The following is a 26,948-nucleotide window of genomic DNA, read 5'->3' on the forward strand; positions in this document are numbered from 1 at the left end:
TAGAGCTGGGTTTGAATGTGCGTTGCCAGCTACATAAATTATATTTAAAATAATAATATTAGAATAAATAATTAGGCAAAAAAAAATCTAGATCTGATTTTGATAGTCCCCTAGGGGCTCAGGCACTGTCACTCTGCCAACACCAAACTATCGAGATCGGGTTTAAACTCAGCAGGCATTCAAAGACACTCAACTCCTGGGACCCCTGGCGCATTCGCCCATCAACCCCTGCCCTGGCGGGATTGGCACCTCCTCCGGGAAGCCCTCCGGAGGGAGGGAGCGCCCTCTGCTGGGGAGGGAACGCCAGCGCCCCAAGGGAGCCGCCTTTGCGTATCACCAAGGACTCCGCCCCCAGCCCGCTCCAAGGCGGGGCTCCCCGGCTTCACGTGACCTCAGCTGGGAGTGGAACCTGAGAAGGGGGAACGGGTGAGAGTGGCTGGACCTGAGTTCAGTGGACCGTGAGATACTGTCCAGGTCAGGCCTAGGAAACTGGATGGGGTCTATCAGAATGGGACGGAAGGGAGCTCTGGGTAGGGGTGAGGGGTATGAATCCCGCTCTGTGTCTGCGCCAGGTGGGGTGATTTAGAGTCGGGCTTTTTGGTTTGGGGGAGCATGCCGACTCTTCCACGTCCTTAGGTGAGTCACTTAAACTTCCAGTGTGAAATGAAATAATGCAGATAAGTCATTAATAGCAATATGTATTACTATATCCCACTTAAGCAAAAGTGTAAGCTCCCAGAGGGAAAGTCAAGGCCGCTGTAGCAGCTCCCCTAGGAGGCAGCCTTCCCTCCCTCACTGAGGGCACCAAGTCCAGTCATTCCCCTCCAGACCCTGGAAGTGGGCAGGACCTGGGGGTACCGTCTGGAAAGGAGGCTACCAACCAGGTTCCCACAGGCCTGGTGCCCTGGTGGGTGGGCAGGTCAGGCCCTCCATGATGCCATCTCCTCTCTCTGTCTCCATACAGGCTCTTCTTTTGGCCCGACCAGGTGAAAAGACATGTCACAGGTGGGAGATGCAGAGGGTTCCAGCACAGAGGACCCTGTTCCTCGACGGAGATATGGGTTTTTCCAGAGGGACATAGCAGAATCCATCCCCATGCCAGACCTGAAAACAGAGGCCCAGATTTGGGTTCGGAGCAGGAAGAGGGTCCTCAGGGAGGGGTCCCATCCAGGTGCCAGCTCCCAGGCTGGCGGTGCATCTGAGGCAAGCCTGGAAGATTTGGAGCTGCAGGCTGTGGAGCAGAGCCAGGATTCCATACCCAACCCTAGGCTTCCCGTGCAGCTGCCCACAGTGCTTGCTCAGGGGAGTGCTCAGGTATCCAAGAGGCTCCAGGTTTCCCTGCATGACATCTTAGCTACCAGATGCCTCAGGAATCTTTGTAGCATGCCACAAGATCTCCTGAAGAGAGCACTGGTGGACAGGGAGAGGCTGACAGGAGCAAAAGGGGCCAGCAACTCCAGGCCCAGAGAGGTGGGAGATGAAGGCGATAGTTCTCCAGGTTGTGACGGAAGAAACCCCACGCTCAACAAAAAGGTGCCCCCTGGAAGGGACCTGCCATCTTCACCAGATCCTGTGAGGTCTCAGAAAAAAAGCAGGAAGTGTAGGGCCCTTTCCAAAGGTAGGAGGGGGACTGAGGGCTTCTTGTGGCTTGATCAGAGCCCAGGTGGGGACAGCCAGTCTGTGGGAGGCTCCCGGCAAAGTACTGACCTGGAGTCCTTGGGAGAGCCCTGCAGGCCTTCTCCCAAGGACACTGGGCCTAGAGATCCAGTTGGAAGTTGGGCTGGGCATGCCTCAGGGGCTGAGGAATTTGAGCACTTGCCTGCTGCAGGGAACAAGGCCCAGCCAGGCAGCCCTCGTGGCCCTGTGGGGTCCCCAGGGCCTTTTGGAGAAGAGTCCGTCAAGCCCACTGCACAGGACCTTCCACAGAACCCTGTGCTGTGCCTGGTAGTGCCAGAAGGGGCTTCCACAGAGCAACAGGAAGCGGAGCACCTGGTGGAGGCTGGCACTGAGAACCAGGAGGGGCTGGAGGTCAAGTCCCAACCAGCATCCAGGGAGAGGCTGGGACCAGCACTCGCAGCGCCTGCCGACGACGCCCGTTCCAGCTCTCCGAAGAGCTTGGACATCTTTAGCTCCTCCCTGGAGTCTGCCACCAGGAACGCCTGCACAGGCCCCCTTGTGGGGCAGAGAAGGCTAAGGAGAGGTCCAGCATCCGGTGCCCAAGAGCAGAGCACAGATATGAGCTCAGACAACACCCGTCAGGATGAGCCAGAGGAAGCCAGCCCAGGAGGCTGCCCCGGACTGGTAAGTTGAGTCTAAGAACTTGGACTGGGAAGGGCCAGGCTGCCTCTCAACATGGTGCTTGGCAGTGGAATTTAATAGAGCTCAGCTCCATGGACTCCTAATGAACATTCCCTCTCACTCTTATTTTATACAAACTGAGGCCTGCCAAGTCAGAAAAGAGGAAATGAATTACCCTACCAAATTCTTGTGAGGGGCCAGCAAGTCCTGGGTTCAAATCTTGCCTCCATCTTTTCCTAGCTGAGTGACCTTGTGATATATTTCTTTTTAAAATCTAAGTTCCTTCATCTGTAAAAAGGAAATAGTAACACCAGCTTAATGGAGTTGTTTGGAGTATTAAATGTCATTTTGGTGTAAAATAACACACCTGGCACAGCATAAGGTACAAGATAAATGATGTAATCCATGTTACATTTTGCTTTTCCTTTAGTGTTAACCATAGCCCTGGAAGACAGGCATTAGCTTCATATGACTGAATGGAGAAACTGAGGCTCAGGAGGTTAACAGAGCTTTCCAGGCTCACACAGTGTGGAGCCAGTGCCCAGCCACGCTCCCTAAAATCCTTGCTTCCCTTTCTGTGTTTTTTTTCACTTACACTAATTTTGTTAATAATTCACAGCTAACATGTATGTACACCCAACATGGAAGGTGCCACTACTTACCTTTGGTGAATATTTCCCACGTAGTTGAATTTTTTCACATTTATTGGGTCTATATTATGCGCTAGATGTTTTTGATATAATCTTCCTATGAAGCCCAGAGTGGTAAGGTCACAGATCCAAGGTCACCCAGCTGGTCAGTGACATCCAGGGCACAAATCAGGCAGTTTGTCTTCAGCCCTTGATGCTTGTGAATCTTCTACAGCATCAGCGCAGTGGTGGTCTCATCTAGCTTGCTTAGCACGTGTGGGGTACTATTCTAAGCACTTCACCTTCAATCTTTTAACAATCCTATGGGGTAGATGCTATTAACTTCTACCCATTTCACTGATGTGGATGTTGAGGCTTCATGAGGTAAAATGACTGACTAGTGAAGGCCAAAGAGCCAGCTAGTAGCCCTGGGATAGGAACCAGTGAGCTGCCTGTGTGTTCATTACCATTTGCACCATCATTACATGAGTGTTTTCATATCGTCTTTGTAAACATTGCTTCAAAATATTTATCTTTAATTTCCAAAGTAAGGTGTATTCATCATAGAAAATAAAGAAGAAATAAAAGTCTCCCATAATGCCAACATTCAGCACCAACTCCTGAATGCCTTTTGGGTATGTGAATAGATGGCTTTTCTTTACCTGGAACTGTGATCATATTTATCAAATTTTTAATTTTCTTTTTTTGTTCTAATGCCTCCTGGGCTCGTTGCCCTTCATCCAGAGATAGTGCCTGTTCCGTCCTGTGCCCTTCCAGTCTCCTCCCTGGGAACATCTGTACAGATGTGAGCATCTCCACATGGACCCTTTTGACCTGAGTGGGCTCACACGCTGCCACCTCGTCCTGTGGCCTGGACTGTTTTGTCAGCTCCGTAGTAGCTGAAGCTCTTTCCAAGTTGGTACACGTTGTTCTGCTGATGTTTTTTGCTTTTCCTGACCCCTGCGTCATAGCTGTCTGTAGACAGATTTGTCACAGCCACGAGCGTGTCAGGATGAGGGACTGGGCTGGGACTTCCTTTTCTCATTTCCAGCCACTGTGGCGTAGCAGGCAACAGGCTGGCATTCCGTCCTGGCATTGTCACTATCCGGTGACCTGGGCGAGTGCCTTCACCTTTCTGAGCCCAGTTTCCTCATCTGCAAAAGAGCCCTTACCCCCTGGGCTGGTGGTGGGGGTTGCGTGAGGTGACGGGTGTTTGGCTTTCAGCCCAGCGCTGGGCACCAGAAAAAGGCTCTAAGCGGTTACCTGTGCACACGTGCAGTTTTGTCCTGTTGCAGGTGATGCTGGGCGAACGTCCGGGTACATCTGACTCCTCCCCACTGATTTATTTGGACCAGCTGTCCAGACTTGGGATTCCTGGGTCTGCAGCGTTCTGGGGAGCTTGTCAAGGTGTGGCCGTGGAGCCAGGTCCCCGTCTAACTCAGTTGGAAACAGCCCAGGGCTGCTCCCTTCCCCTTGACTCTGCAGCACAGCCCATCATCCTACAGCTTCCCAAACATCCCGTTGCCATGGCGACCGGGGCCAGCTGCGGGAGAAGAATTGAGGCTGGGCTGTGACAGGGACGGGCGGGTGGCGGAGGACAAGGCTAATGGGGTGTGGGCAGGTGAGGGCCCAGTACCCAACTGTTGGGGAGCCCCTTTCAGGACCCCAGCACCTTCTCCTGGAGGTTGCCTGGCTGGAGGCAGCGGCAGACAGGTGGATTCAAGGTCAGACTCTGCCTCTTAGGACAGCTTGACCTCAGACAGGAGGTGTCTCTTTCTGAATCATAGTTACCTCCTCTATGAAATGAGGAGCATCCTGTGGGCCCCAGAACTGCTGGGGTCTGATCAGAGAGGTGGCCTGTTGTATTCTTCTGGCAGGAAATTGAGACTCTTGGAGGGGGGGTAGGATAGAGGTCTGGAAGCCATTTTCTTGTCTGTCCTGAGCCCCACAGGGAATAAGAAGGGGTGTGGGTAGGCAGCTCTGTTAGCGCCCTCCGATCTGCTTTCAGTCTGCCCATCCCAACCGGAGGGGCACACAGCTCCTCTGGCCCCGTGCAGATTCCCAGGCGCAAGGTTTACTCTCTGCACCTGCAAAGTGTCAAGAGGTGCATGAGGGAGGACCCAGCGGTGGGAAGCCTAAGAATAGCTCTTTTGGCTGAGGGTGTAGCTCAGTGATGATCTGCTCACCGAGCATGCAGGACAGGAGGCCCTGGGCTCCATCCCCAACACCGGGGGAACAAAAAACAGAAATTGAACAGCTCTTTCTGTTAGAGTGCTTACTTTATGCCAGGAGCTTTGCACATGGCATCTCAGTGAAGTCAGTGTCATCCCCATTTTGCTAATTAAGAAAATGCGCATTCAGAGGTTAGCAGCTCGCTCAGGTTCACTTGGGGAGTGACAGGTGAAGCCAGGAATTGAGTCCAGGCCGTACCACAGCAGAGTCTGTGCACTTAGCCAGTCTGCCAGAGCCCTGGCCAAGGGGTTTGGGTGTGTAATGACTCTATTATAATGGTTGAACAAAGAGGAGGCCTCCTCTGCAGATTCCACAGTCTAGTGAAAGACCAGCAAATAACCAGAGAGTTAAAACACAGACTGAAGCCCAGAGGACTGTGGATGCCCGGAGGGTACAGTAGGCTAGGGGAGGGGCTGCACGAGCTGGATCTAGATAAGGAAAATGGGTGTTCAGCAGGCAGAGCCGGTAGGAAGGGCGTACCAGGAAGAGGGCAGTGCATGTGCAAAGGTACTGAGACAGGACGCAGCATGGAGTGGAGTGGTAGGTGCAATGGGGCCAAGCCAGCAAGGGTGAGGTGAGAGATCAGCCAAGAAAACATTGAATGGAAGAGGAGAGACGGAAGTGTGGTCACCTGTCAGGAGGAGATCTCTTCAAGGTAGGAGCCAAGGAACCTTATCGACATTAGTGTTTATAGAGAGAGCTTGCTGTATTCCGGGCACAGTTTAAAGATTCTTGAATAAGGATCATGATCCTTGTGTCAACACTATGAGGTAGATACCAGTATTATCCCCATTGTACTGATGAGAAAACTGAGGCACAGGGAGGTTAACTTTCCCAAGATCACACAGATCCTAAGTGTTGGCAGCAGGTATCCCATTGCATGAACATGCCTCCATTTATTTGTTGACCCTGTATGGATGTGTGGGTTCTTTGTGGGTTTTTTCTTTTAAATTTATTTTTATTGTAAACAAATGGGATACATGTTGTTTCTGTTTGTACATGGAGTAACAGCATACCATTTGCATAATCATACATTTACATAGAGTAATGATGTTTGATTCATTCTGTTATTTTTTCCTTCCACCCCACCCCTCCCACCTCTCTTTTCCCTCTATACAGTCCCTCCTTCCTCCATTCTTGCCCCCCTCCCACCCCCCATTATGTGTCATCAGCCGCTTATCAGTGAGATCATTCGTCTTTTGGATTTTTGAGATTGGCTTATCTCACTTAACATGATATTCTCCAATTTCATCCATTTGCCTGCAAATGCCATAATTTTATTATTCTTTATAGCTGAGTAATATTCCATTGTATATATATACCACAGTTTCTTTATCCATTCTTTGTGGGGGTTTTTGCTATTATACGTGGTGCTGTTGTGAATGGTTTGGTGTGTTTCTTGGCATATATGGGCAAGAGTAACTCCAGGGAACATTTCTCCGGAGTGGCATTTCTAGGTTATAAGATACATATGTCTTTGCCTTAACTTAAACAGTGCCAAATATTTCTCAAAGTGGTTGAAGTGGTTTATATCCCACCAGCCTCTATCAGTATTCCAGTGATTTCACATCTTCACCAACACTATTGATATTATCAGATTTTGATTATTGCCAAAGTAGAGATATGCTACTGTATCTCAATTTTTCTATTACTAAGGAAAATCTTGTGCATTTTAACCATTCCTGTTAAGTCTTTTGCCAAAAATAATAATTTTTGTTTAAATTTTCCTTATTGATCGGGAGGAGTTCTTTATTTATTCTGCATACTAATCCTTTTCAGTTATGTGGTTTATGAAGTTTACCTAGAGTGTGGCACATACTTTTGCTTTCCTTATGATGTCAGTTGGTGAGCAGAAAGTCTCAATTATGTTTATTGTGATAAAATACACACAATGTAAAATTTCCCATTTAAACAGCTTTTAAGTATCCAGTTCAGTGGCATTCAGTACGTTCATATTGTTGTACAACTATCATCTCTGCCTCTCCAGAACTTGTTCATCATCCCAGACTGAAACTCTAACCTATAAAACAATAGGTCTGCTCGTAATCCCAGCAGTTGGGGAGGCTGAGGCAGGAGGATTATGAGTTCAAAGCCAGTGAGACCCTAAGCAGCTGAGTGAGACCCAGTCTCTAAATAAAATATAAAAATGGGCTGGGGACGTGGCTCAGTGGTTATGTGCCCCTGGGTTCAAACCCAGGTACCAAAATCAAAAACAGAAACAAAAACAAAACAATAATTCCTTATTCTTGCTTCTCCCCAGCACCTGGTAACCACAAGTTTACTTTTTGGCTTCATGAATTTGATAATTCTGAGTACCTCATGTAATGGAATTGTACAATAATTGTTCTTTCATGACTGGCTTATTTCACTTAGCCTAATGTGATAGAATAGCATTCTGTTTTATCCATCTACCACATTTAGTTAATCCGTTCATCTTTCAGTGGACTTTTCGATTGTTTCCACCTTTTGGCTGTCGAATAGTGCTGCTAAGAACATTAGTGGACAAATATCTGTTTGCATTCCTGCTATCAAGTCTTCTTTTGTATATATACTCAGAGGTTAAAATTCTGGGGGAATTCTTACTTTTGCAAATATACAAAATTACAAATTTATTCGTTCTCCTGCCTTCCTTCCTTTCTTTGAAGAAATGAGATTTTTGTCCTGTAATTTATTGCGTCCCTGTGGCTTAGTTAAACATGGCCCTGTGCTTTTTTATTTCCTGTAAATTGGTTGAATCTCGAGGTTTGATTAGAACTGGATTCTGTTTGGGGCTTTGTGGGTGGTAGTGTATTCTTTCCCTTGGAAGGCCTGTAATTCTGATTGCCCTATTTTGTATTTTTTCAATGCTTTCATAAAATGATAACTTTAAAAAACTGCAGTTTCTGGCCTATAAAAATACGGTTGATTTTTGCTTATTGATTTTGTGTCCAGAAATCTTGCTGAACTCATTAATTCATATAATTTATCTATTAGGGTTTTTTGGTTTTGTTTTCCAGACAGATGGGCCTGTGTAGGCAGATGACAGTTTCCGTTATTTCCTTTCCAGTTCTTTACATCTGCCCCTCCTTTCCTCACTGTGCTGGATGAGACCGTAGAAGGACGTTGAGTAGAAGCGGGTGGTGATCGCAGGGCCCCTGGGTCTGTTCTGGATTTTATCAGTCATCATTTCAGCCTAAGCTTTGCTAACTGTTCTGAAAGTACAGTGCATTTGATCAGATAGGTTCTTGCCATTTTTTGAGATAATGTGATTTTTACCCTTTAATTTATTAACGTAGTAAATTTAATGTTTTTCTTAGCTGTTAAGCCAATCTTCCCTTCTGGAAAAAAAAAGTAACTTGATAAAGTTCTTTTATTTGCAGTACTGAACATGGGTTGAACACAGGGGCACTCTAACACTGAGCTACGCCCCCAGACCACCCCCCTTTTTTTGGGGAGTACTGGGGATTGAACTCAGGTGCTCTTGACCACTGAGCCACATCCCCAGCCCTATTTTGTATTTTATTTAGAGACAGAGTCTCACTGAGTTGCGTAGTGCCTCGCTTTTGTTGAGGCTGGCCTTGAACTGGCCATCCTCCTGCCTCAGCCTCCAGAGCCACTGGGATTACAGGTGTGCCTGGTCCCAGCCCCCCCCCTTTTTTTTTCTTTCTTTCTTTTTAATATTATTTTTTAATTGTCAATGGATCTTTTATTTTATTTATTTACATGTGGTGCTGAGTATCGAACTCAGTGCCTCACGCATGCCAGGCAAGCGCTCTACCACTGAGCCACAACTCCAGCCCCCCAGCCCCCCTTTTTAACATAAGGTTTTCCCCCATATTTTTTATTGATGCCTTGTAATTCTACAAAACGGTGGGATTCCTCGTTACGTATTCATACATGCACATGATATGCAATATAATTCGGCCACTATCATTCCCTAATATTTTCCCTTTCCATCCTCTCCTCCCTCCCCCTGGTCCCTTCCCTCTACTCTGCTGATCTCCCTTTGATTTTCCTGAGATCCCCTCACCTTTCTCTTCCTTGTTCTTCTCCAGCTTCCACGTAAGACAGAAAACATACGACCCTTGAATGTCTGAGTTTGGCTTATTTCGCTTCACATCATGTTCTTAAGATCCATTCATTTTCCTGTAAATGATGTAATTTCATTCTTCTTGATGGCTGAATAAATGTGTGTATGTACTGCATTTTCTTTATCCGTTCATTCTTCAGTGGACACCTGGGCTGGTTCCACAGTTTGGCTGTTGTGAATTGTGCTGCCGTAAACATGGGTATGTGTGTGTCCCTAGGTTACGATGACCTTAATTCTTTAGGATAAATATCAAGGTGTGGTCTCACATGGTGGTTCCATGCCTGGTCTTTTGAGGATCCTCCACACACAGTTCCACAGTGGTTGTGCCAGTTTGCAGTCCCAGTGACGGGGTTATGGTGCTCCTTTTCTCCAGGTCCTCTCCAGCATTGATTGTCGTTGGCATTCTCGATGACGGCCATTCTGACTGGTGTGAGTTGGAATCTCAGCGTAGTTTTGATTTGCATTTCCCTGATGGCTAAAGGCGTTGCACATTTTTTCCATGTATTTGTTGACCATTTGTATTTCTTCTTTTGAGAAGTGCCTGGTTAGTTCATTTGCCCATTTATTAATGGGGTTATTTATCTTTTTGGTGTTTCGTTTTTTGAGATCTTTTTGTATTCCAGGTATTAATCCTCTGTCAGAAGAGTAACCAGCAAAGATTTTTCTATCGTTCTGTAGGTTCTCTCTTCACATTCTTAATTGTTCCTTTTGCTGTGCAGAAGCTTTTATTTTTATTTTTATTTTTTTTCCTCAGGGCTAAGGGCCAAACTCAGGGCCTTGCACGTGCCAGGCAAGTGCTCTGCTGCCACGGATCAAAATCCCCAACCCCTGGAGGCCTGTTTTTTTGATACTGGGAATTAAACCCAGGGCTGCTTAACCACTGAGCCATGTCCTCAGCCCCGTTTATATTTTATTCAGAGACAGGGTCTCACTGAGTTTCTCAGGGTCTGGCTAAGTTGCTGAGGCTGACTTTGAACTCGAGATCCTCCTGCCTCAGCCTCCTGATCTGCTGGGATTACAGGCGTGGGCCATGGAATCCGGTCACCAGAAGCCTTATAATTTGATATCATCCTGTTTATTAATTCTTGCGGTATTTAGGGGTCCTGTTAAGAAAGTCGTTGCCGGTGCCTGTAGGCTGGAGCGCTGACCCTTTTTCTTCTAGGAGGTGCGCACTGTCTGGTCCCACTCCTGGGTCTTTGATCCACTTCGAGCTGACCTGGCGCCGGGTGCTAAGGGTCAAGTCTGATTCTTCTGCATTTATTGCTGCTGTCCTGTTTCGAGTTTCTCACTTCTGTCCTTTCCCCCCTTTCTGATGGATTATTTCCCTCACTCCTTCTTATCTCTCGGGTAACTTAGGAGTCCCTGTGTCCTGTGTGTATTCTTCCGGGGCTTCTCATTGAGCCTGAATGCCTGACTTACCAAAGCGTGGAAGGGCCCAGTCTCCTCCTCCTCGGAGTGAGGGGGGACCTTGGCATGCTCCATTCCGAGCACGCACCTTCCCAATTTCTGTGCTATTGTTATCCAGTAAATTGGTCTTATCCTATTTTTTAAACACAACAAATCACACACTGTTATTATAGTTTCATGCAATGTTTGTTTAGATTTAACAACATATTTATCATTTTCTTTGCTCAGAATTCTCCATTGCATCTGAGTGGGAAGATTTTTCTTTCCTTCTCCCTCAAGTTCATCCTTTATCATTTTATTTGTTGAGTAAAATAAAATGATCAAGGAAACCAACTGTCTTTGTTTTCTCCACCATATCTTTATTTCATCCTCATTCTCAAACTGTATTTTGTCTGATTTCACAGTTGACAGTTTTTTGTTTGGTTTGGTTTGGTTCGTTCTAGAGATTGAACCCAAGGTTTCTCTAAAACTGAGTGAAACGCCCAGTGCTTCTTATTTTTTATTTTGAGACAAGGTCTCCCTAAATTGCTGAGGCTGGCCTTGAACTTGCTATCCTCCTTCCTTAGCCTCCCAAGTCACCAGGATTGCGGGTCCTTACCTGGTGACACTTAGTTTCTTTAAGCACATTGGAAATGTGCTTGGTCACTAGTGCTTAGCGGTGACACCTATTTTCTAGTCCCGTACAGTGGTGCATGCCCCTAATCCCCCAGTGACTAGGAAGACTGAGACAAAAGGATCTCACAAGTTCAAGGCCAGCCTCAGCAACTTAGTGAGGTCCTGTCTCAAAAGAAAAGACAAAAAGGGCTGGGGATGAGGCTCTGTGGTAAAGTGCCCCTGGGTTCAATTCCCAGTACCAAGAAAAAAAGAAAAGAATATTCTACTAGGTTTTGCCTTTCATTAGTATCATTGAGGAATTAGCTGTTAGTTAATTTCCAGTCTTTTCTACATATATCTTTTAGTGAGTGGCATTAATAGCACAGTGGCCTGTAGAATCCGACTGCCTGGATTTAAATCCTGGCTCTTTGGTTTGCTAGCTGTGTGACCTTGGCCAAACTAATTAACCTCTCTGTGCCTCAGTTTCCTCTTCTGTCAAATGAGGGCAATAATCGTACTAGTCCCTCAGTTCTTCCAGCAGGAGTGGCACATTTGGAGTGCCCTTACAATACTAGCTATGATTTCTTTCTCTTGGTGCTTTTAGGATCACCTTATCATTGGTGTTGATGTGATTAGGTATGGATTTTATTTTTCCTGTTTGAAATTCACCCAGCTTTTTGAATCTATGAATTGCTCTCTTTGAACAGTTCTGGAAAATTCTTAGCCATGCATCCCCAAATACTGCCTCTATACCATCTCCTCTCCTCTCCGCTTCTGGAACTGAAGTTAGAGGAGTTAGTCCTCTTCACTCTCTCCTTGTGTCTCCTTGACTGTGCTTCCGTCTCTGTACTGGGGATATCCTGCATCACTTCTTATTTTTTTGTACTGGGGATTGAATCCAGGGGCACTTAACCACAGAGCCACATCCCCAGCCCTTTTTAGTGTATTAGTTAGAGACCGAGTCTTGCCAAGTTACTGAGGGCCTTGCTAAATTGATGAGGCTGGCCTTAAACCTGTGATCCTCCTGCCTCAGCCTCCTGAACCCAAGTGACTGGGATTACAGGTGTGCGCCACCGGGCCAGGCTTGCATCGCTGCTTCTTCTTCTTCATCTTTTTTTTTTTTTTAAACTTTTATTTATTTATTTATTTTCATTAACTTTTTTTGACAGTGATAAATTTTTTTAAATTCTTTTCATACATGTCTATAGGGTAATAATGTCTGTCTTATTCTACCATCCTTCCCCGCCCCACCTCTCCCCACACTTGCCTCTATACAATCCACCCCTCCTCTGACTCCCCTCTGTACAATCCAAAGTTCCTTCATTCTTCCCTACCCACACCCCACTTATCAGAGAAAACATTCGGCCTTTGGTTTCGGCTTATTTCACATAGTGTGATAGTCTCCAGTTCCATTCATTTACCTGCAAATGCCATAATTTCATTCCTCTTTAAGGCTGAGTAATATTCCATTGTGCATGTGTACCACAGTTTCTTTATCCATTCATCTGTTGAAGGGCATCTAGGTTGGTTCCATAGTTTTGCTGTTGTGAATTGAGCTGCTATAAACGTTGATGTGGCTGTGTATGCCAATTTTAAATCCTTTGGGTGTAAACTGAGTTACATCACTTCTTTTTTTTTGGGGGGAGTGCTGGGGATTGAACCCAGGGCCTTGTGTTTACAAGGCAAGCACTCTACCGACTGAGCTATCTCCCCAGCCCCGAGTTACATCACTTCTTTAAGTTTACCTTTTAGCTGGGCACAGGGACACATGCTTGGGAGGCTGAGGCAGGAGGATTACAAGTTTGAGGCCAGACTGGGCTAATTGTGTATTCTCAAAATTAAAAAATAAAGTTGGGGATGTACCTCAGTGGTAAAACACCTCTGGGTTCAATCTTCAGTACCAAAAAGAACAAAATTTACCTTCTGGTGTGATAATTTGTTTTGGCTGTGTCTAATATGTTGTTAAATCTGTACATTGAGTTTTGTTTGTTTGTTTGTTTGTTTTTTTGCAGTGCTGGGGATATGAACCCAGGGCCTTGTGCTTGCGAGGCAAGCACTTTACTAACTGAGCTATATCTCCAGCCCCTACGTTGAGTTTTTAATTTTAATTTTGCTTATTTTTTTTATTTCTAGAAACTGTGTTTGGTTCTCAACCAAATTTGCCTTTTAACTATATGTACGTATCTTTGGCCTTCCCCCTTCACTCATATGCTTGGCTGTTTTTAAATTTTCTTTAAACACATTGTATATACATACTTTGTATTCTGGTCCCATTTGTCGGGCGTCTGGAACCTTCGCTCCTCGGATCCTGCTGTTCCGCAGCCTCACAGCCCTGGCTAAGACCAGGTCCGCAAAAGGCTTGAACCTGCGAAGGGCTAGTCTTCACATCTTTCCTGCGCCTTTTCCCAGGTTTACCCTGATTTCTGTTTTCTTCTTCCTCTTTCTCAGTTACTCTTTTGAGAGGCTGATTCATTCCCGTGTTTAAAAGACACCACCACAAAGGTGACAGGCCTTCTGCCCAGCACCTAGCCCCTGCCCGCTGCCAGCCCAGGTTACGGCTTCTTTGGATACTTCTGGAGATATTTTATGCATATTCAAGCAAATACGAATTTAAAAATTCATTCTCTCTGAAACAAATGATAGCACGCTACACATATTGTTCTGCACTTGCTTTTTAATAAAAAATATGTTTCTGATTATAAAAGAAATACATGCTCATTGTGAATAACATAAATATCCAAGTGTATACACAGAGAAAGTGAAAGTCCCTCTGGAATTTCATTCCCCAGAGATAAGTTCTATTATGCATCTATAAATATATATTTACATAAAGGGGCTTATGCAACCAATATTGTTCTATAACTTATTTTTTTTTTCTTGTTCCCCCAATAACACCACGACATCTTTCCATGAATCTCTCTGCATCTCCCCAGAGCCCAGCCATTAAGTGCTGGGGCTTTGGGGTCAGAACTCAGCTCGGACACGACTCGGCAGATTAGTAGTTATGGGACTCTTCAGGGTCCCTCTGAGCCTCAGTTTCCACATCTGTAAAATGGTAGGATAAAGATAGCTCACCCCACCTCTAAACAAGACCGTGCACGATGTGCTTCCTCCAGGGTTTGCTACTTTATAAGCCCTGGTGAAAGGTCATTTTTATTGTGACTCCCTCACCTCTTTAAATGGCTATTTATTCACAGTTCTCCCTTTTTTAAAAAGTATTTTTTAAATGTTGATAGACCTGTATTTTATTCATTTATTGATATGTGGTGCTGAGAATTGAACCCAGTGCCTCACACACGCTAGGCAAGCGCTCCATCATTGAGCTATGGCCCCAGCCCCTCCTGGCTCCCCTTTAGTGGACATTGGATTGTGCCCAACTTTTTTGTTATAAATGCCAGTCTGGTGAACACTGCATACCCTTTCAGGAAGAGTATCTTCCTGTGCATTCCCTGCCAAGGGGCCACTGGGTCCTGTGGATTCTAATCTCTGCATCCTCTTTCTTTCCAAGGAGGAAGTAAAAATACCCCATGGAGTGAAGCTTGTGTATTATGTAGGTTTCTACTCTTTTCTTATTGCCCTTTTTCCTCCCTGTGTTCAGTGTGGTGGGGTGGGTGCGTGCTCCCCAAGGGGCGATCCTCCCCGCCCCCGTGATGCTGAGGCCTAGACTCCCAGTTTCCCCCGACCTTGCAACCTACCAGTTCCATGGTAATTCATTTGAGAATTAAATTTCAGGCACAACCTGCTTTCAAGACAATCCCTGTGGTGTGCAACACATTAAGAAATCAAAACACACTTAAAGTGGGGTAAAAGCCTAAAGAAAAGCAAGAAAAGGAGAAAGAGAAGGGAAACTATTATAACTCCTCACCTTCTACCAATTCTGGAAAGGCACACACTTCTAGGCTCAAAGTTAACACTGAGCTTCCTGGCAGCCATAGCTAAAAGAGAAGCAGGATGGACTCCATAGTTCATTAGAAGACTAAAAACTACTGTGCATCTTGAAACGAAGGGATTTCTCTCAGGGAGAGTGGATGGCTGATGGGCAGTCTTACAGAAGGGGAGATGGTTGCAAGTGACTGTTTCAGGGACGAGCAAAAAACAAGTTAGTGGCTCCTGAAAGGGATGTGTCCCAAGCTCTGAGCAGGAAGAAGTAGTGTTAGAACAGGTCATGTGCCCCTGATGAGCTGCCTCTGTGGTGGGAAGGAGGTGAGAAGGGTCAGCGTCCAGTCAGCTTGGAATGTGGTGGGGCCAGAGGAGAGGTGGGAGGGTGGGGATGAGCACAGGCTCCTCCCTGAGACAGAGGCCACCCTGTAAGCGCCAGGCCTTCTGCAGATGTTGGGAATTCCCTGTCCTCGTGGGCTTACTGTCCCCCGCCCCCCGGGGAGAGACGCAAAGCAGTCCCAGGTGAGGTGGGCCCTACGTCAAGGCTGGCCTCAGGTACTCTTCTCCCTGCAGCTCAGTTCTGGGGCTGTGATCCAGCTCTTGGGGTCCATCAGCCACGGCCAGGAAGGGGGACGGCAGCCGCCGAAGCTGGTGGCTCTGGAGGACTTTACGGAGGCCAGCTCAGCCTTGCCGGCCCACAGGCCCAGGAAGAGAGAGAGGCCCAAAACCCGGGACCCCGCTGGGCACCAGGTACAGAACAGGCTCCTCACATGGCTGGCGAGGCTTGGTCACCTGACTCAGGTGTCACTGAGGCTCAGAGAGAGGGTGTGACTTCTCAGGACAGTAGCCAGAGGCCGGGTCAGGGCCCCACCTGGCTGCCTGGCTCTGTGCTCTTCCTCCAAATCCGGGAGCCCAGGGGGAGGGGAGTTGGCCTCCAGCACGCTGGGGAGGCGCCCGCCAGGCCTCTGCCTCCGGCTGACCCGCACGTTCTGCTGCCCCAGGTTGTCCAGGCACCTGCTTTAGGAGGGACCGCGTGGGACTCTGGGGGCCTCTCTGACCCCTTCCTCCCTCCCAGAGGCTGTCCTGTGCCCCTCGATGCCCTGCCCAAGGCTGACTGTTCAGGGGTGAGTGTGCCTGCCTCTGCCACACGCCCACCTCGGAGAACGGGGGCCAGCGGGCTTGGGAACGCAGTGTCCCCTCTCTCCTCTCCTGCAGGGTGGCCTGGCGGAGGCGGCAGCTGGGAAACCTCTTCAAGGAAGGGCGGAGGACTCAGGTGAAGGGCTGGAGGGTCCGGGCCGGCTCCTGCTGGGATTCCTCTCCCGCCCCGCTCGGGCCTGGAGTCCTTCCCCGGGGCGGGGGCTGCGGGCCACCAGGGCTCAGCTCCTGCACAGGGTCCTGGGACCCCGAGGAGGGACCTGTCCACCCGTGCTCCTGGGGACTGCCCCTCTCGTGTCCTTGGCGGCTCCCAGGAGGCTCTCTCCCCCCACAGGTGGACTTCAGCCCCGACAAGAGGCAGTCCCCCAGGATCTCGGGGTCCGGGCCACTGTAGTGCATGCCATGCGGGAGGCACTGTGGAGTCGGTAAGGCCTGGCCTCTGTGTCCCTGCCCGCCGGCAGGCTGCCCCACATACCGCCCGGCCAGGCCGGGTTCTGAGGGCTTGTGTGTGACTAACCCCACTCAGCGGGGAGGTCACTGCCCATGCAGCAGCCTGCGGAGAGCTGAAATTTGAACCTGGGCACCTCTGGCGCAAGTTCATGCTTTGCCCTTCAGCTCCTGCAGCCCTCGGTGTCTGCTCAGGTCCTGCGGGGTGTCACCCACAGCCCGCGCTTTCAGACACAGTGAGAGGCTGTGCTGTGAGCATCTCAGCTCTCAGCCCAGAGCTCGGGTATACTGATGGGGAGGCCAAGCCCAGAGAGGGCAGGACTTTGTAGAGGCCACACAGCAAGTCAATGGCAGATTCAGGGTCACTGCTGTCCTCTCCCCCTGGCTGGTGCTTTGCCCCCGCCTGCCAGGTTCCCTCCCTTCACACCTCCCCTGCTCCACTGGCCAGGGACAGCACAGGCTGAGGAATCTGGATTTGACTCTGGCTTTGCCACTGGTCAGCCCCCGATCTCCTCTGAACCTCAGCCTCCCAGAAAGGAGAACAGTCCTATTGATTTCTTAGGGAGCTGGGGTAAGACTGAATGGGCCCATGTAGGGTCTGTGAGTCTCTCTCCCTGTCTTCCTTCCTTGCCAGCTTCCCATCAAGGAAATGAGTTGGCCCACTTCCGTTTTCCACCCACAGATCTCCCCTGGGGCGAAGTGTGTGGACGACCTCCCGGACTCAGTGCCCGGGGCCCTTCTCTTGTCCCCACAGCCTACGGGAGTGTCCTGACCTGGTGCTGAGTGGGGAGGAGGTGGAGGGCATCGCTGCCGACATCGAGGCAGCCCTCTTTGACCTGACACAAGACACCAGCTGCCGCTACAAGTCCAAGTACCGCAGCCTGCTGTTCAACCTGCGGGACCCCAGGAACCTGGTGAGCAGGCTCTGACCTGGGCTGGGCCCTTCCCCTTGGGAGCCAGGCGCTGGCACGATGCTCTCAGGACAGTGTGGTGCAGCCTCTGCCCTCTGCCCTGCAGGACCTGTTTCTCAAAGTGGTTCATGGCGACGTCACCCCCGACAAACTGGTGCGGATGAACTCAATCCAGCTGGCCCCCCAGGAGCTGTCCCGCTGGCGGGACCAGGAGGAGAGACGGGTGAGCTGGGGAGCCAAGTCAGGGGCGAGCGAGACAGGGATGGGGCACAGAACACAAGATGGGAAACAGGAACCAGGAAGCTGGCAGACGAGGAAGACAGGGAGAGAGAATCACAGATCCTCCCAGGAGAAAAGTAGGGAAAGAGGCAGGAATGACAGGCACTGGGGACAGGCTCTGTTGAGAGGTGACACCCTTGGGTTAGGTGAGGTGGGGAGCCGAGGACCAGGTCGTGGTCCAGAATCTGGAGTCCAGTGTGGTCGTTCACCATCCAGGGAAAAAAGTCCACAAAGATCCGTCTTCCCATCCCAGCCTCAGAAGCCCTGGAAGAAGCTGGAGGTTCTCCTGGTTCCCCGGGCTGGGGAAGGGGCCCCACAGTCCCCACATGCAGTCACATCCCTGGGTTCCCTGTGTCCATGGGCTTCGCCATGCCTGGGAACTTTCAGGAGTGGGGAGATTAGGGAACTGGCTGGCTCCGGGGAGTGTTCACTAGGTGCTTGTTGGTGGCCCAGCGAGAGGGGCAGGGACTGATCTAGAGGATGGGGTGACTCTTCAGGAAGACCCTGGGCTGCCCAGAGTCAATGACCAGAACCCATTAAGGGAGTCCATCCACTGCGTACCAGGCTCTGGAGGGTCCCAGGGCACGACTGGCTCCATAGTTTGTGGGGGTCAGTGCATCATGAGGATGTGGAGTGCTTTACTTGAAAACGGCTAAGAGTTTCAAGATGATAATAGGAAAGCTTCAAACCAAGCGGGCCCTGTGGGGCTGCATGGCCCCACAGCCTGCCAAGGGAGGACGGGATCCCTGTCCTCGGGGCTTTCAAGAAACATCTCAGGGGGCGACACTGATCAACAGAGAACCACGGCTAGCTCTTGCTACGAACCACACACCAGGCGAGGCTCTCTGCTCGTGTTGTCTAATGTAGTGCTCTTAATGGAATCCCCAGAGAAGAGGTAGACCAAGGCGTAGCTAAGTGCTGGCCCAAGGCCGCGCTGCCTCACGAGTCTTTACTGAGGGTCCTGCTGGGACTCGCGCCTGTGCTCTTTCACTCCACCACAGCCTCCCCGGGCAGTCAGACGCAGGACTGACTCCTGGGTAAAGGTGAAATCCAGGAAGCCTTCCTGGAGGAGGAGGGATTAGCAGGGAAGGGCGAATGAATGAACAGAATCTGAAGAGGCAGGACTGAGGGTGGTGGGCTTTCTAGGTGAGGGGAACAAAGGAGCAGGTGTGGGGCAGGGGGTGACCTGATGTGGGAGGGGAGCCGCAGGAGAGGGACCTTGAGGTGGGAAGGGTGCGCCCAGGCCCTTGGCGGCCAGAGGCCCCTAATCTGTCTGAGCTCCTCCTCCTAAGGGCCTGGAGATCATTGAGCAGCAACAGAAGGAGCCATGTGGGCTTCCTGCTTCTAAGTTGACCCACAAGGGCGAGGTGGAGATCCTGAGGGACGTGGACCAGACGCTGACTCTGGAGGACCTGGTGGTAAGTTGGGCTTGAGCTGGTAGCAGGCAGGGCTGTGCCAGGGATCCCACCAGCTGTGTGGTCCAGAGCCAGTCACCTGTCTGCTCTGAGACCGCCTTGTCCATGGTAAAGTAGAGACAGGGTCCTGACTGCCCCGGGTCCAGGTGGGCGTGGGGCGACAATACTGCCAGGCTGGATTCGTCCGTGCTTTCTTGGTGCTGGTCTCCTTTCTTTGGGCCTCACTCCACGGTGCCTAGGTGAGTGGCACCAAGGCCCAGCTGCAGTCGGCCTCAGCCTCAGCCGTTCTGGCCCCGTCTGTGGCTGGGAAGCAGGAGGCCACACAGCTCCGGGCAGTGTCTTTCCAGATGTCAGGAGGAGAGACCTGCTACACTCGGTGCGTTTGGAGATGCGCCAGGCAAGAAACCACCCCTTGCTCAGGGTGGTCAGGCCAGAGGGCCTCCTGGAATTTGCCCTGGCATCTGGAAAACCAGCAGGAGAGCCCCGAGTCTAGGCCTCCTCTTGTCACTGGGAACTGGCTCCCCTGGCGTCAGGATCTCCTGACACACAGGCTCAGCAGCTCCAGAATCCTTTATCCAGGCATCTCAGTCTCCTGCAGCCGACCAGAACTTCCCCTTGGCTCACATCAGTCACTCTCAGAAGAAGCCCACTGGCTTGGTTTACTGCTCCCATGGGTCACTTGTCACCTGGCTCTGATGAGCTGCAGGCCGGGCCCCTTGACCACGCTCCTTCACTCAGTACATATGTACTGAGTACCTGTTGGGTGCCAGGCTCTGGAAAGACAGTGACCCTGACAAGCAGAACTTCCTGTGCCCCACCTCTCACCATCAGTGCTCAGGCCGGGAGAGCCACAGCCCGTGTGGGGAGGAGCCCTGGGAGCGGGTGTCTGCTTCTGCACCAAAGCCCAGCCCTCGGGGTAGGAGACCGAGGGAACCACAGGTCTGTAGGGAAGAAGCTGGGAAGACCCAGCGAGGAGTCCTCAGTCCCCAGAGAGAGGCGGTGGCAGAGTAGGAAAGGGGAAAAGGACACGGTACACCTGCTCTGTGCCCCTTTACCAACAGCACTGCATTCAAACCTCGGACCTCTCAGTGACCTACAGGGTCTGTGCTACTCTGGGATGGAGAACCTGGGAGTCATTGGACTGAGCCACACGGTGTGCAGTGGTGGAGCGGGGATTTGAAGCTGGGTTGCCTCGCTCAAAGCCTGGGTTTGGGCACTGCTCCTGAGTGCCTGTGTGACAAGGGCAGAGTTTCAGATTTTTTTTTTTTTTTTTTTTTTTTTGGTATTGGGGATTGAACCCAGGGCTGCTTAACCACTGAGCCACATCCCAGCCCTTTTTTAGATTTTATTTAGACAGAGACTGAATAAGTTGCTGAGGACCTCACTAGGTTGCTGAGGCTGACTTTGAACTTGGGATCCTCCTGCCTCAGCCTCCCATGTTGCTAGGATTACAGGCCTGCATCACTGCGCTTGGCAGTTCAGAATTTGCTTAAACCCTCCTGAAGCAACCTGTCCTTTTTAGGTGTGTATTTTAAAAGTATTTCTGGGTTGGGGCTGTGGCTCAGTGGTAGAGCATTTGCCTCGCACATGCAAGGCACTGAGTTCGATCCCCAGCACCACATAAATAAATAAAGATATTGTGTCCACCTACAACTAAAAAATATATTTAAAAAAAAAAAGTATTTCTGTTGTGAACAGGAACAGTGATTTGCAGTGGACATCAGGAGTCCATTGAATGCTAGGTGCAGTGGGGCACACTCCTGTAATCCCAGTGACTTGGGAGGCTGAGGCAGAAGGATCTCAAGTTTGAGGCCAGCCTCAGCAGCTTAGAAAGGCCCTAAGCCACTTAGTGAGACCTGGTCTCAAAATAAAAAATAAAAGGGGCTGTGGGTATAGCTTAGTGGGAAAGCACTTCTGGGTTCAATCCCCAGTACCAAAATATAAAAAAATTAAAAAGTCCATTGAAGATGTCCATTCTCCCTGATTCTGTCACCTGTTTCTAAGACTTGACCTAAGAATCTAAAGTCTAGGAAAGTACTTTGGCACAAAGATGTCCTCGGTGCTGTTCATAATCGTGAAAACCAGCAAATGACCCAGATGTCTAGCAGCCGAGGTGACGGGGACGCTTCAGCCACTGCATCAGTGCATCGTGCAGCAGGGCCAGCCTGTGGCTCATGCCCCTACAGATTAATGGACAGATTGAAGAGGTCCAGTCGAATACTCCATCTCAGCTACTTTAACAAAAGGACCCCAATCCCTCTGTGTAGAAAAGCTATGACGAAGGACTGGCTACCTGGAATATCAAGAGTTGTGTGAGTGGTAGGACAGGGGGTGATGGTTCTTTTTTCCATTTTTAATTTTTTGTATTTTCAGATTTTTCTCTGAGTTTACAGTAATAAGAAAATATCGAGAGGAGTAAAATAAATCATATCTCTGAGGCTCCCTGCCCTTGGAGGGCCGCTGACTTCCCCGGCCCCCTTCCCATTTGCCCACTCTGCTCCCATGCCTTCCAGGGACCCTCGGTGTCCAGAGACCGCAGCCCCCTGGCCCTGCCTGCCCCACTGGAGGACGCCCCAGAGCAGCACCGGCACCACTTCCTGGACCCCAGCTGCCGCATCTGCACGGGTGGCCTGGGTGTGGGGATCAGCAACAGGGATGGGCAGCCTGGGGAGAGTGGCAGTCGCGGTGCCTGTGCCCCAGGTCACCTTGAAAGGAACCTGTGCGGCCGTGGCTCTCAAGCCCTGGGTGGCTTCCACCTCTGCCTGCGGTTTTAGCTCCTCCTCTGCCGTTTGCAGACTGGGAGACTTCCAGTGCGCTGCCAGGCTTCTCCAGAGCCACCAGCAACGGGGACGACAAGGTCTCCCAGAGAGCCCCAAGTCCCGCTCCTGTGTCCTCTCCAGAGATGCCCCAAACCAGGGAGACACCTCTCACAGAGCCCCAGGACAGGTGTGTGGGGGCCCGGGAGGTGGCAACCCAGCAGGCTTGGAGGGGAGAAGCCACAAGCTAGGGTGACAGACACAAGCCACATGGACTTTTCTTCCTGTATGGCGTCGGGCAAGTCTTCCCACCTCTGTGAGCCTCAGTTTTCCCATCTGCACAATGGAACTAATCATGCCAGTCTACTAGATTCCCCCTGCACGAGGCCATGCTGGGACCAATGTTCCAGTCCCTGCGGTGGTGACCCAGCACCTCCTCTGAAAAGGAAGAAGTTGCTGGGGTTAACTACTCTGCCTGGCCCTGTCTTGTCTGTCCCTCCCTCCAGGCAACAGATATCTGCTGGGCCCACAAAGGCCTTGCCCACCCCTATACCCTGGGAGGGTGCTCTTGACATGTTCTCCATCAAGCGGTTCCGAGTGAAGGCCCAGCTGGTCTCGGGACACAGCTGGCAGCTCATCCAGGTACCCCTGCTCTGCTGGCCGGTCCTCCCTGACACCGCCCCCTGCTGGACTGCTGGCCTCCCTTCATTCCTCCGTCTGTTCTGTTACAACATGGCGCCCTCTCCATGCCTGGCCCCGGGCTAGGCAAATGAGACCCCAGCCCCAGCCCTCCAGGGACTCACAGGGTAACTCCCTGTAACCCCAGGCTTAAGGCAGGAAGGGTCCAGGAGAGGTGGTTGTCACCTCTCTGGCCCAGTGGAGGGTTTTAGGAGTGACTGACCAGTGCCCAGTCATCAGCACAGGTGTTGGGTGAGGGTGGGGTGGGTTGGAGGAGATTGGTGGGGACAGACTGTGGGCTCCAGAGCAGTTAAAGTTCTCTGGCAGCCCCTGAGGGCCCCAGCACACTGCCTGTCCCTCTTCTTCACCTCAGGCCCTTCGGGTGGCTAGGAATGAGTGCCCCCTGGGGGGAGGTCGGAGGGCTGACTGGCCCTTCTGCTGTCCCCAGGCGCTGCCCGAGGTGATCCACTCAGCAGGCTGCATCCTGCCCAACACTGTCTGGGACCTTCTGGCCAGTGTCTGCCCAGCTGAGGCCAAGGTGACTGCCTACTCTTGGTACCCCGTCTTCGCCTGGTGCCTCACCCTTTTCCTGAGTCCCCTCCCATTCCTACTCTAGTGCAGAAGCCTGGCTTGAGAAACTGGGTCTAGTTCCCAGTGTGACTCTAGACTCACTGAGTGACCCTCAGCAAGTCCCTCTGTCTCCTTCCCTGGGTTCCTAGAGACTTGGATGAGGCCAGGGGCATCTGAGACCAGGGGATGACTGCTCCTTACTGCTCTCCTCCTGTGACTGCAGGACATCTGTGTGGTCAGACTGTGTCCCCAGGGGGCTCAGGACACCCAGAACTGCCGTCTGCTCTACTCCTACCTCAACAACAAGCAGCGCCATGGCCTGGCAGCCGTGGAGCACATGGGGGTGGTCCTGCTTCCGCTGCCTGCCTTTCAGCCCCTGCCCGCCAGACTGCGCCCTCTGGGGGGCCCAGGTGAGTGCTCACTGCTCACACCACACCTTGCCTCCTTCACAGGGGACCAGACTTCCTGATACAGTCACCTCTGTCTCAGGAGAGAGAGAGGCAGGCACATCTCAGAAGGGAACTCTGGACATGGGCAAATGGGAAACAAAAATAACCTTCTCCAAATGCACCATTAGATTCTCCATTTTACAGATGAGGAGACCGAGGTAGTGAGAAGGCAAAATGACTTGTCCAAAATCAGTAGTCCCACCCACGCAGCCTGGCTCCAGAAAGTGGGCTCCGAAGTGCCACACTGCACTGCCTCTCCCATTAGATACCCCTGAGTAGAAGCTCCTGGAACAGCCACATGTGACTCAGGTGCAGCACAGGGGCAGGACCCACAGATAATGGATTGAGAACATCACTGGGACAGGAGGAAGGGAGGAGTGCTTTTGCTGCGGCTGTGCTGGGCCAAGTTTGGGAGCCATGCAGGGATCCCTCCAGAGTGTGCCTCCAGGAAAGCCCCTGGGGAGGAGGACTGGGGTCTCATGGGTTCAGCTATATCCGTTCCCTATCAAAGTGTCTGAACTTTCTGGGCTGCATGTCCTGGGACAGTGTGGTAGACTTTGAATCCACAGAGCTTTGAGGTCAAACTGTCGGTGCCCACCCTCAGTCAGGTGAACCTTGGCCAAGACCAACTTCCCCAAGACAGGCCCCTCCTCCCATTTACTTTTGGAAGTTCTTCCGGGGCCCTCACCTCCAGACCTGCTGCAGCCAGAATGAAACTTTGGGGTCTCTGTGTTGTCCCTTACCAGGCCTTGGGTGGCTCCCTTCTTCTTTTCCCAGGTCTGGAGGCTACTCACTCAAGTCTGTTGCTGGCTGTGCTGCTCCCCAAGAAAGGGCTTCCAGACCCATCGAAGTCCAGCCTTGTGTGGGGGAAGATTCACAAGATGGTCTCCTTCAACAGGAAAGTAGAGATGAGATGCTACCAGCAAGAGGACAAGAAGCAAGATGTGGCCCTGAAAGGCTCCCCTAACCCAGGGGGTTCCCTGCAGCAGAGCCAGGGCAAGGGTAGCCTACCTTCAAGGGAAGCCAATGCTTGGCAGAGGCTCCCCAGAGGCAGGGGAAGAATGCAGGCAGAGCCCGAAACCTGCCATGGTCCTGGGAGAAGGCAGCGGCCCCCAGTGCCAGGCTGCTTCCAGCCCCAATGTCCCTCTTCAGTCACACCAACTGTCTATGACTTTGGCCATGCACAGCACCGCCACAGTGCCTCCTGTCCCTACCAAGCCCTGCTCCAATACCTTGAGTCCTTGGTTACCATGAGTCACCAGCTCCAAGCCTCACTGTGGCCCCCAGGCCAGAACCCCCACCCCGCATCCTCTGCAGCATTTGCCCAGCCCCCTATAGCCCCAGGGATTCCTGGCTCCTTCTGCCAGGCCCCTGCAGTTCCAGAACCCCCTGGCCCAGTCCCTGACCCCTCTTTGGGCCCTATAGATGGAGCTGACTCTGAGTGTCCCCTCCCTGGAAAGGCCTGACTCTCCTTATTCACCAGAACAGGGATTTTTGATTCCCTTACTGGAGAGAGACAGGGTGGAAGAAGAAGAAGGTCAGCTGTCCCCACCTGTCCTGTTTGTTTCCTGTTCTTCAGTCTGTTTGGTGTTGAATTTCGGTTCAATAAAGAATTTGGAAAAAGTAGTATTGCATCTGCTGACTGGTCAGGAGAGACCCTGGTTCCAAACAGATGTGGTTTGCCTTGTCTGGATTTCTGTGTATAGATTTGCAGCCTTGCCAGTTGCTGGTCTGGAGTCTGGAACCATCACTTTGCCCCAGGAAAAAGCTGTTTCCCTGATAACTTCTAGAAGCTATCTTCTAGAAGATAGATACTATTCTGCAAGTATTCTGATGAACAGGTGGCAGGAGAGAAGGCAGGACTGGGTGGGGGGAGAGAAGTGGACAGAGGCTCTTGAAAGGGACAGACATGTAGAGATTACTAGGGAGCACAGGGAGAGCAAGTTGCAATGGTTTTTTAAGCTTGTGACCAAGATTTCTTCCTTTGAATAGATGAGGGGATACCACGAAGTGCCACCATATTCCTGTATGTACCTTTGAGCCTCCCTGCGCATGCATGTGTGTGAGTATGCATGCGCATGTCTGGTTGCCTAGCATTGGACGGTGCTGCCTTGCCTTGGTCGTGCAATGAGCTCGCCACAGCAGCTCTAATGATAAAGTGCCTCGGTGTGTGTGCCTTGAGAGAGCTGCGTATGAGGACTGACCTCAGAACTAGCTGCCCTGGCTAGCCAGCCCAGTGTGGGGAAGCGGGGGCTGGCTAAGGGGAGATTCTGCAGAACCCCTCCCTTCTCCCCAGAGCCTGAAGGAATGGATCCTCTACCTATCCGTTCTCGGGCCACGTTCGGACCTCACTCTGGACCCTGCTGGACTGGGAAAGAAGGGGCCATGGATGTTCTCCTCTTCCTGCCCCGTGAGCTCTGCGGCTGCCCTACCCGCGGCCGACAGCAGAGGGGGCCCTCGGCCTTGGGATGAAGGTCCGGGCTGGCAGGACAGAGGCTAAGCTGGGGGCGGGGTGAGTGAACTTAATCGAAGGGGTTGAAAGCGAGGGTGAGTGCGGGAGGGGGCAGGGAGAGGGGGCTGGACAGGTGAACCAGGGAAGGTAGCAGGGCTCCTTCGAGAACTTATCTGGCTCCGAGGGACAAGGGAGCACCATAGCCTCCGCGCTATATGCAAATGATACAAATCACTATGCAAACCTGCAGCTCGATTAGGAGTCCGCAACTTGGGTGGTTTTCCTAATGCAGTGGGGCGGGGGAGACGGCTTTGCGCCCTCCCCAAGGCCTGGGCTCCCCGCGCCCCCCAGGATTCGAGCGCGCTTGCTGCGCTCCCGGGTCACACGGGAAGAACAGCTCTGGCCTCGAGACGGGGCCTTCCTGTCTGAGCCTTGGTTTGCCTCTCTGTAAAGCGGGTGCTACCGCGGCCTTCTAACGCCTGGCCCGCGGGGAGGGGTCTGGAGGATCCTGCCGCCCGCCTCGAGGCGGCGACGGGGCGACGTGACCCCCGCCACCTTTTAGCCCTAGTCCACAAGTCCTTCCCTGTCTCTCTTTTGGTAGGGGCCCGGAGCGCGGCTAAGGTCTGACGTTGCTAGGGGGCGTGGCCGGAGGTTGCTAGGCTCGGGGGACGTTGCTACGCAACGCTGGGCGGAGCTCGCGTTGCTAGGCCGGAGTTGGAGTCGCCCTG

At 51.3% G+C, this 26,948-nt stretch overlaps 1 protein-coding gene across 4 annotated transcripts; it reads left to right on the forward strand.

Annotated features, from left to right (window-relative positions):
* Positions 1-385: 385 nt before the first annotated feature.
* Spocd1 (SPOC domain containing 1) lies at positions 386-25,330 on the forward strand. 4 transcript variants are annotated; one of them, XM_047563846.1, is made up of 16 exons: positions 386-474; positions 965-2,301; positions 14,738-14,779; positions 15,682-15,858; positions 16,110-16,232; positions 16,324-16,381; positions 16,598-16,688; positions 17,465-17,624; positions 17,728-17,844; positions 19,193-19,318; positions 21,829-21,949; positions 22,111-22,261; positions 22,578-22,713; positions 23,198-23,287; positions 23,543-23,729; positions 24,546-25,330. In XM_047563846.1, the coding sequence occupies exons 2-16, from the start codon at positions 997-999 to the stop codon at positions 25,232-25,234; spliced, it is 3,573 nt and encodes a 1,190-aa protein (XP_047419802.1). In that variant the 5' UTR covers positions 386-474; positions 965-996; the 3' UTR covers positions 25,235-25,330. The 4 variants fall into 4 exon arrangements, with proteins under 4 accessions (XP_047419802.1, XP_047419813.1, XP_047419821.1 ...); XM_047563865.1 differs by lacking the exon at positions 14,738-14,779 and having other exon boundaries at positions 414-474; positions 965-1,005; positions 1,927-2,301; XM_047563874.1 differs by lacking the exons at positions 386-474; positions 14,738-14,779 and adding an exon at positions 581-636 and having other exon boundaries at positions 965-1,005; positions 1,927-2,301.
* The last annotated feature ends 1,618 nt before the right edge of the window (positions 25,331-26,948 follow it).

Source organism: Sciurus carolinensis, chromosome 1 (genome assembly GCF_902686445.1).
Source record: "Sciurus carolinensis chromosome 1, mSciCar1.2, whole genome shotgun sequence".
NCBI classification, from domain to species: domain Eukaryota; kingdom Metazoa; phylum Chordata; class Mammalia; order Rodentia; family Sciuridae; genus Sciurus; species Sciurus carolinensis.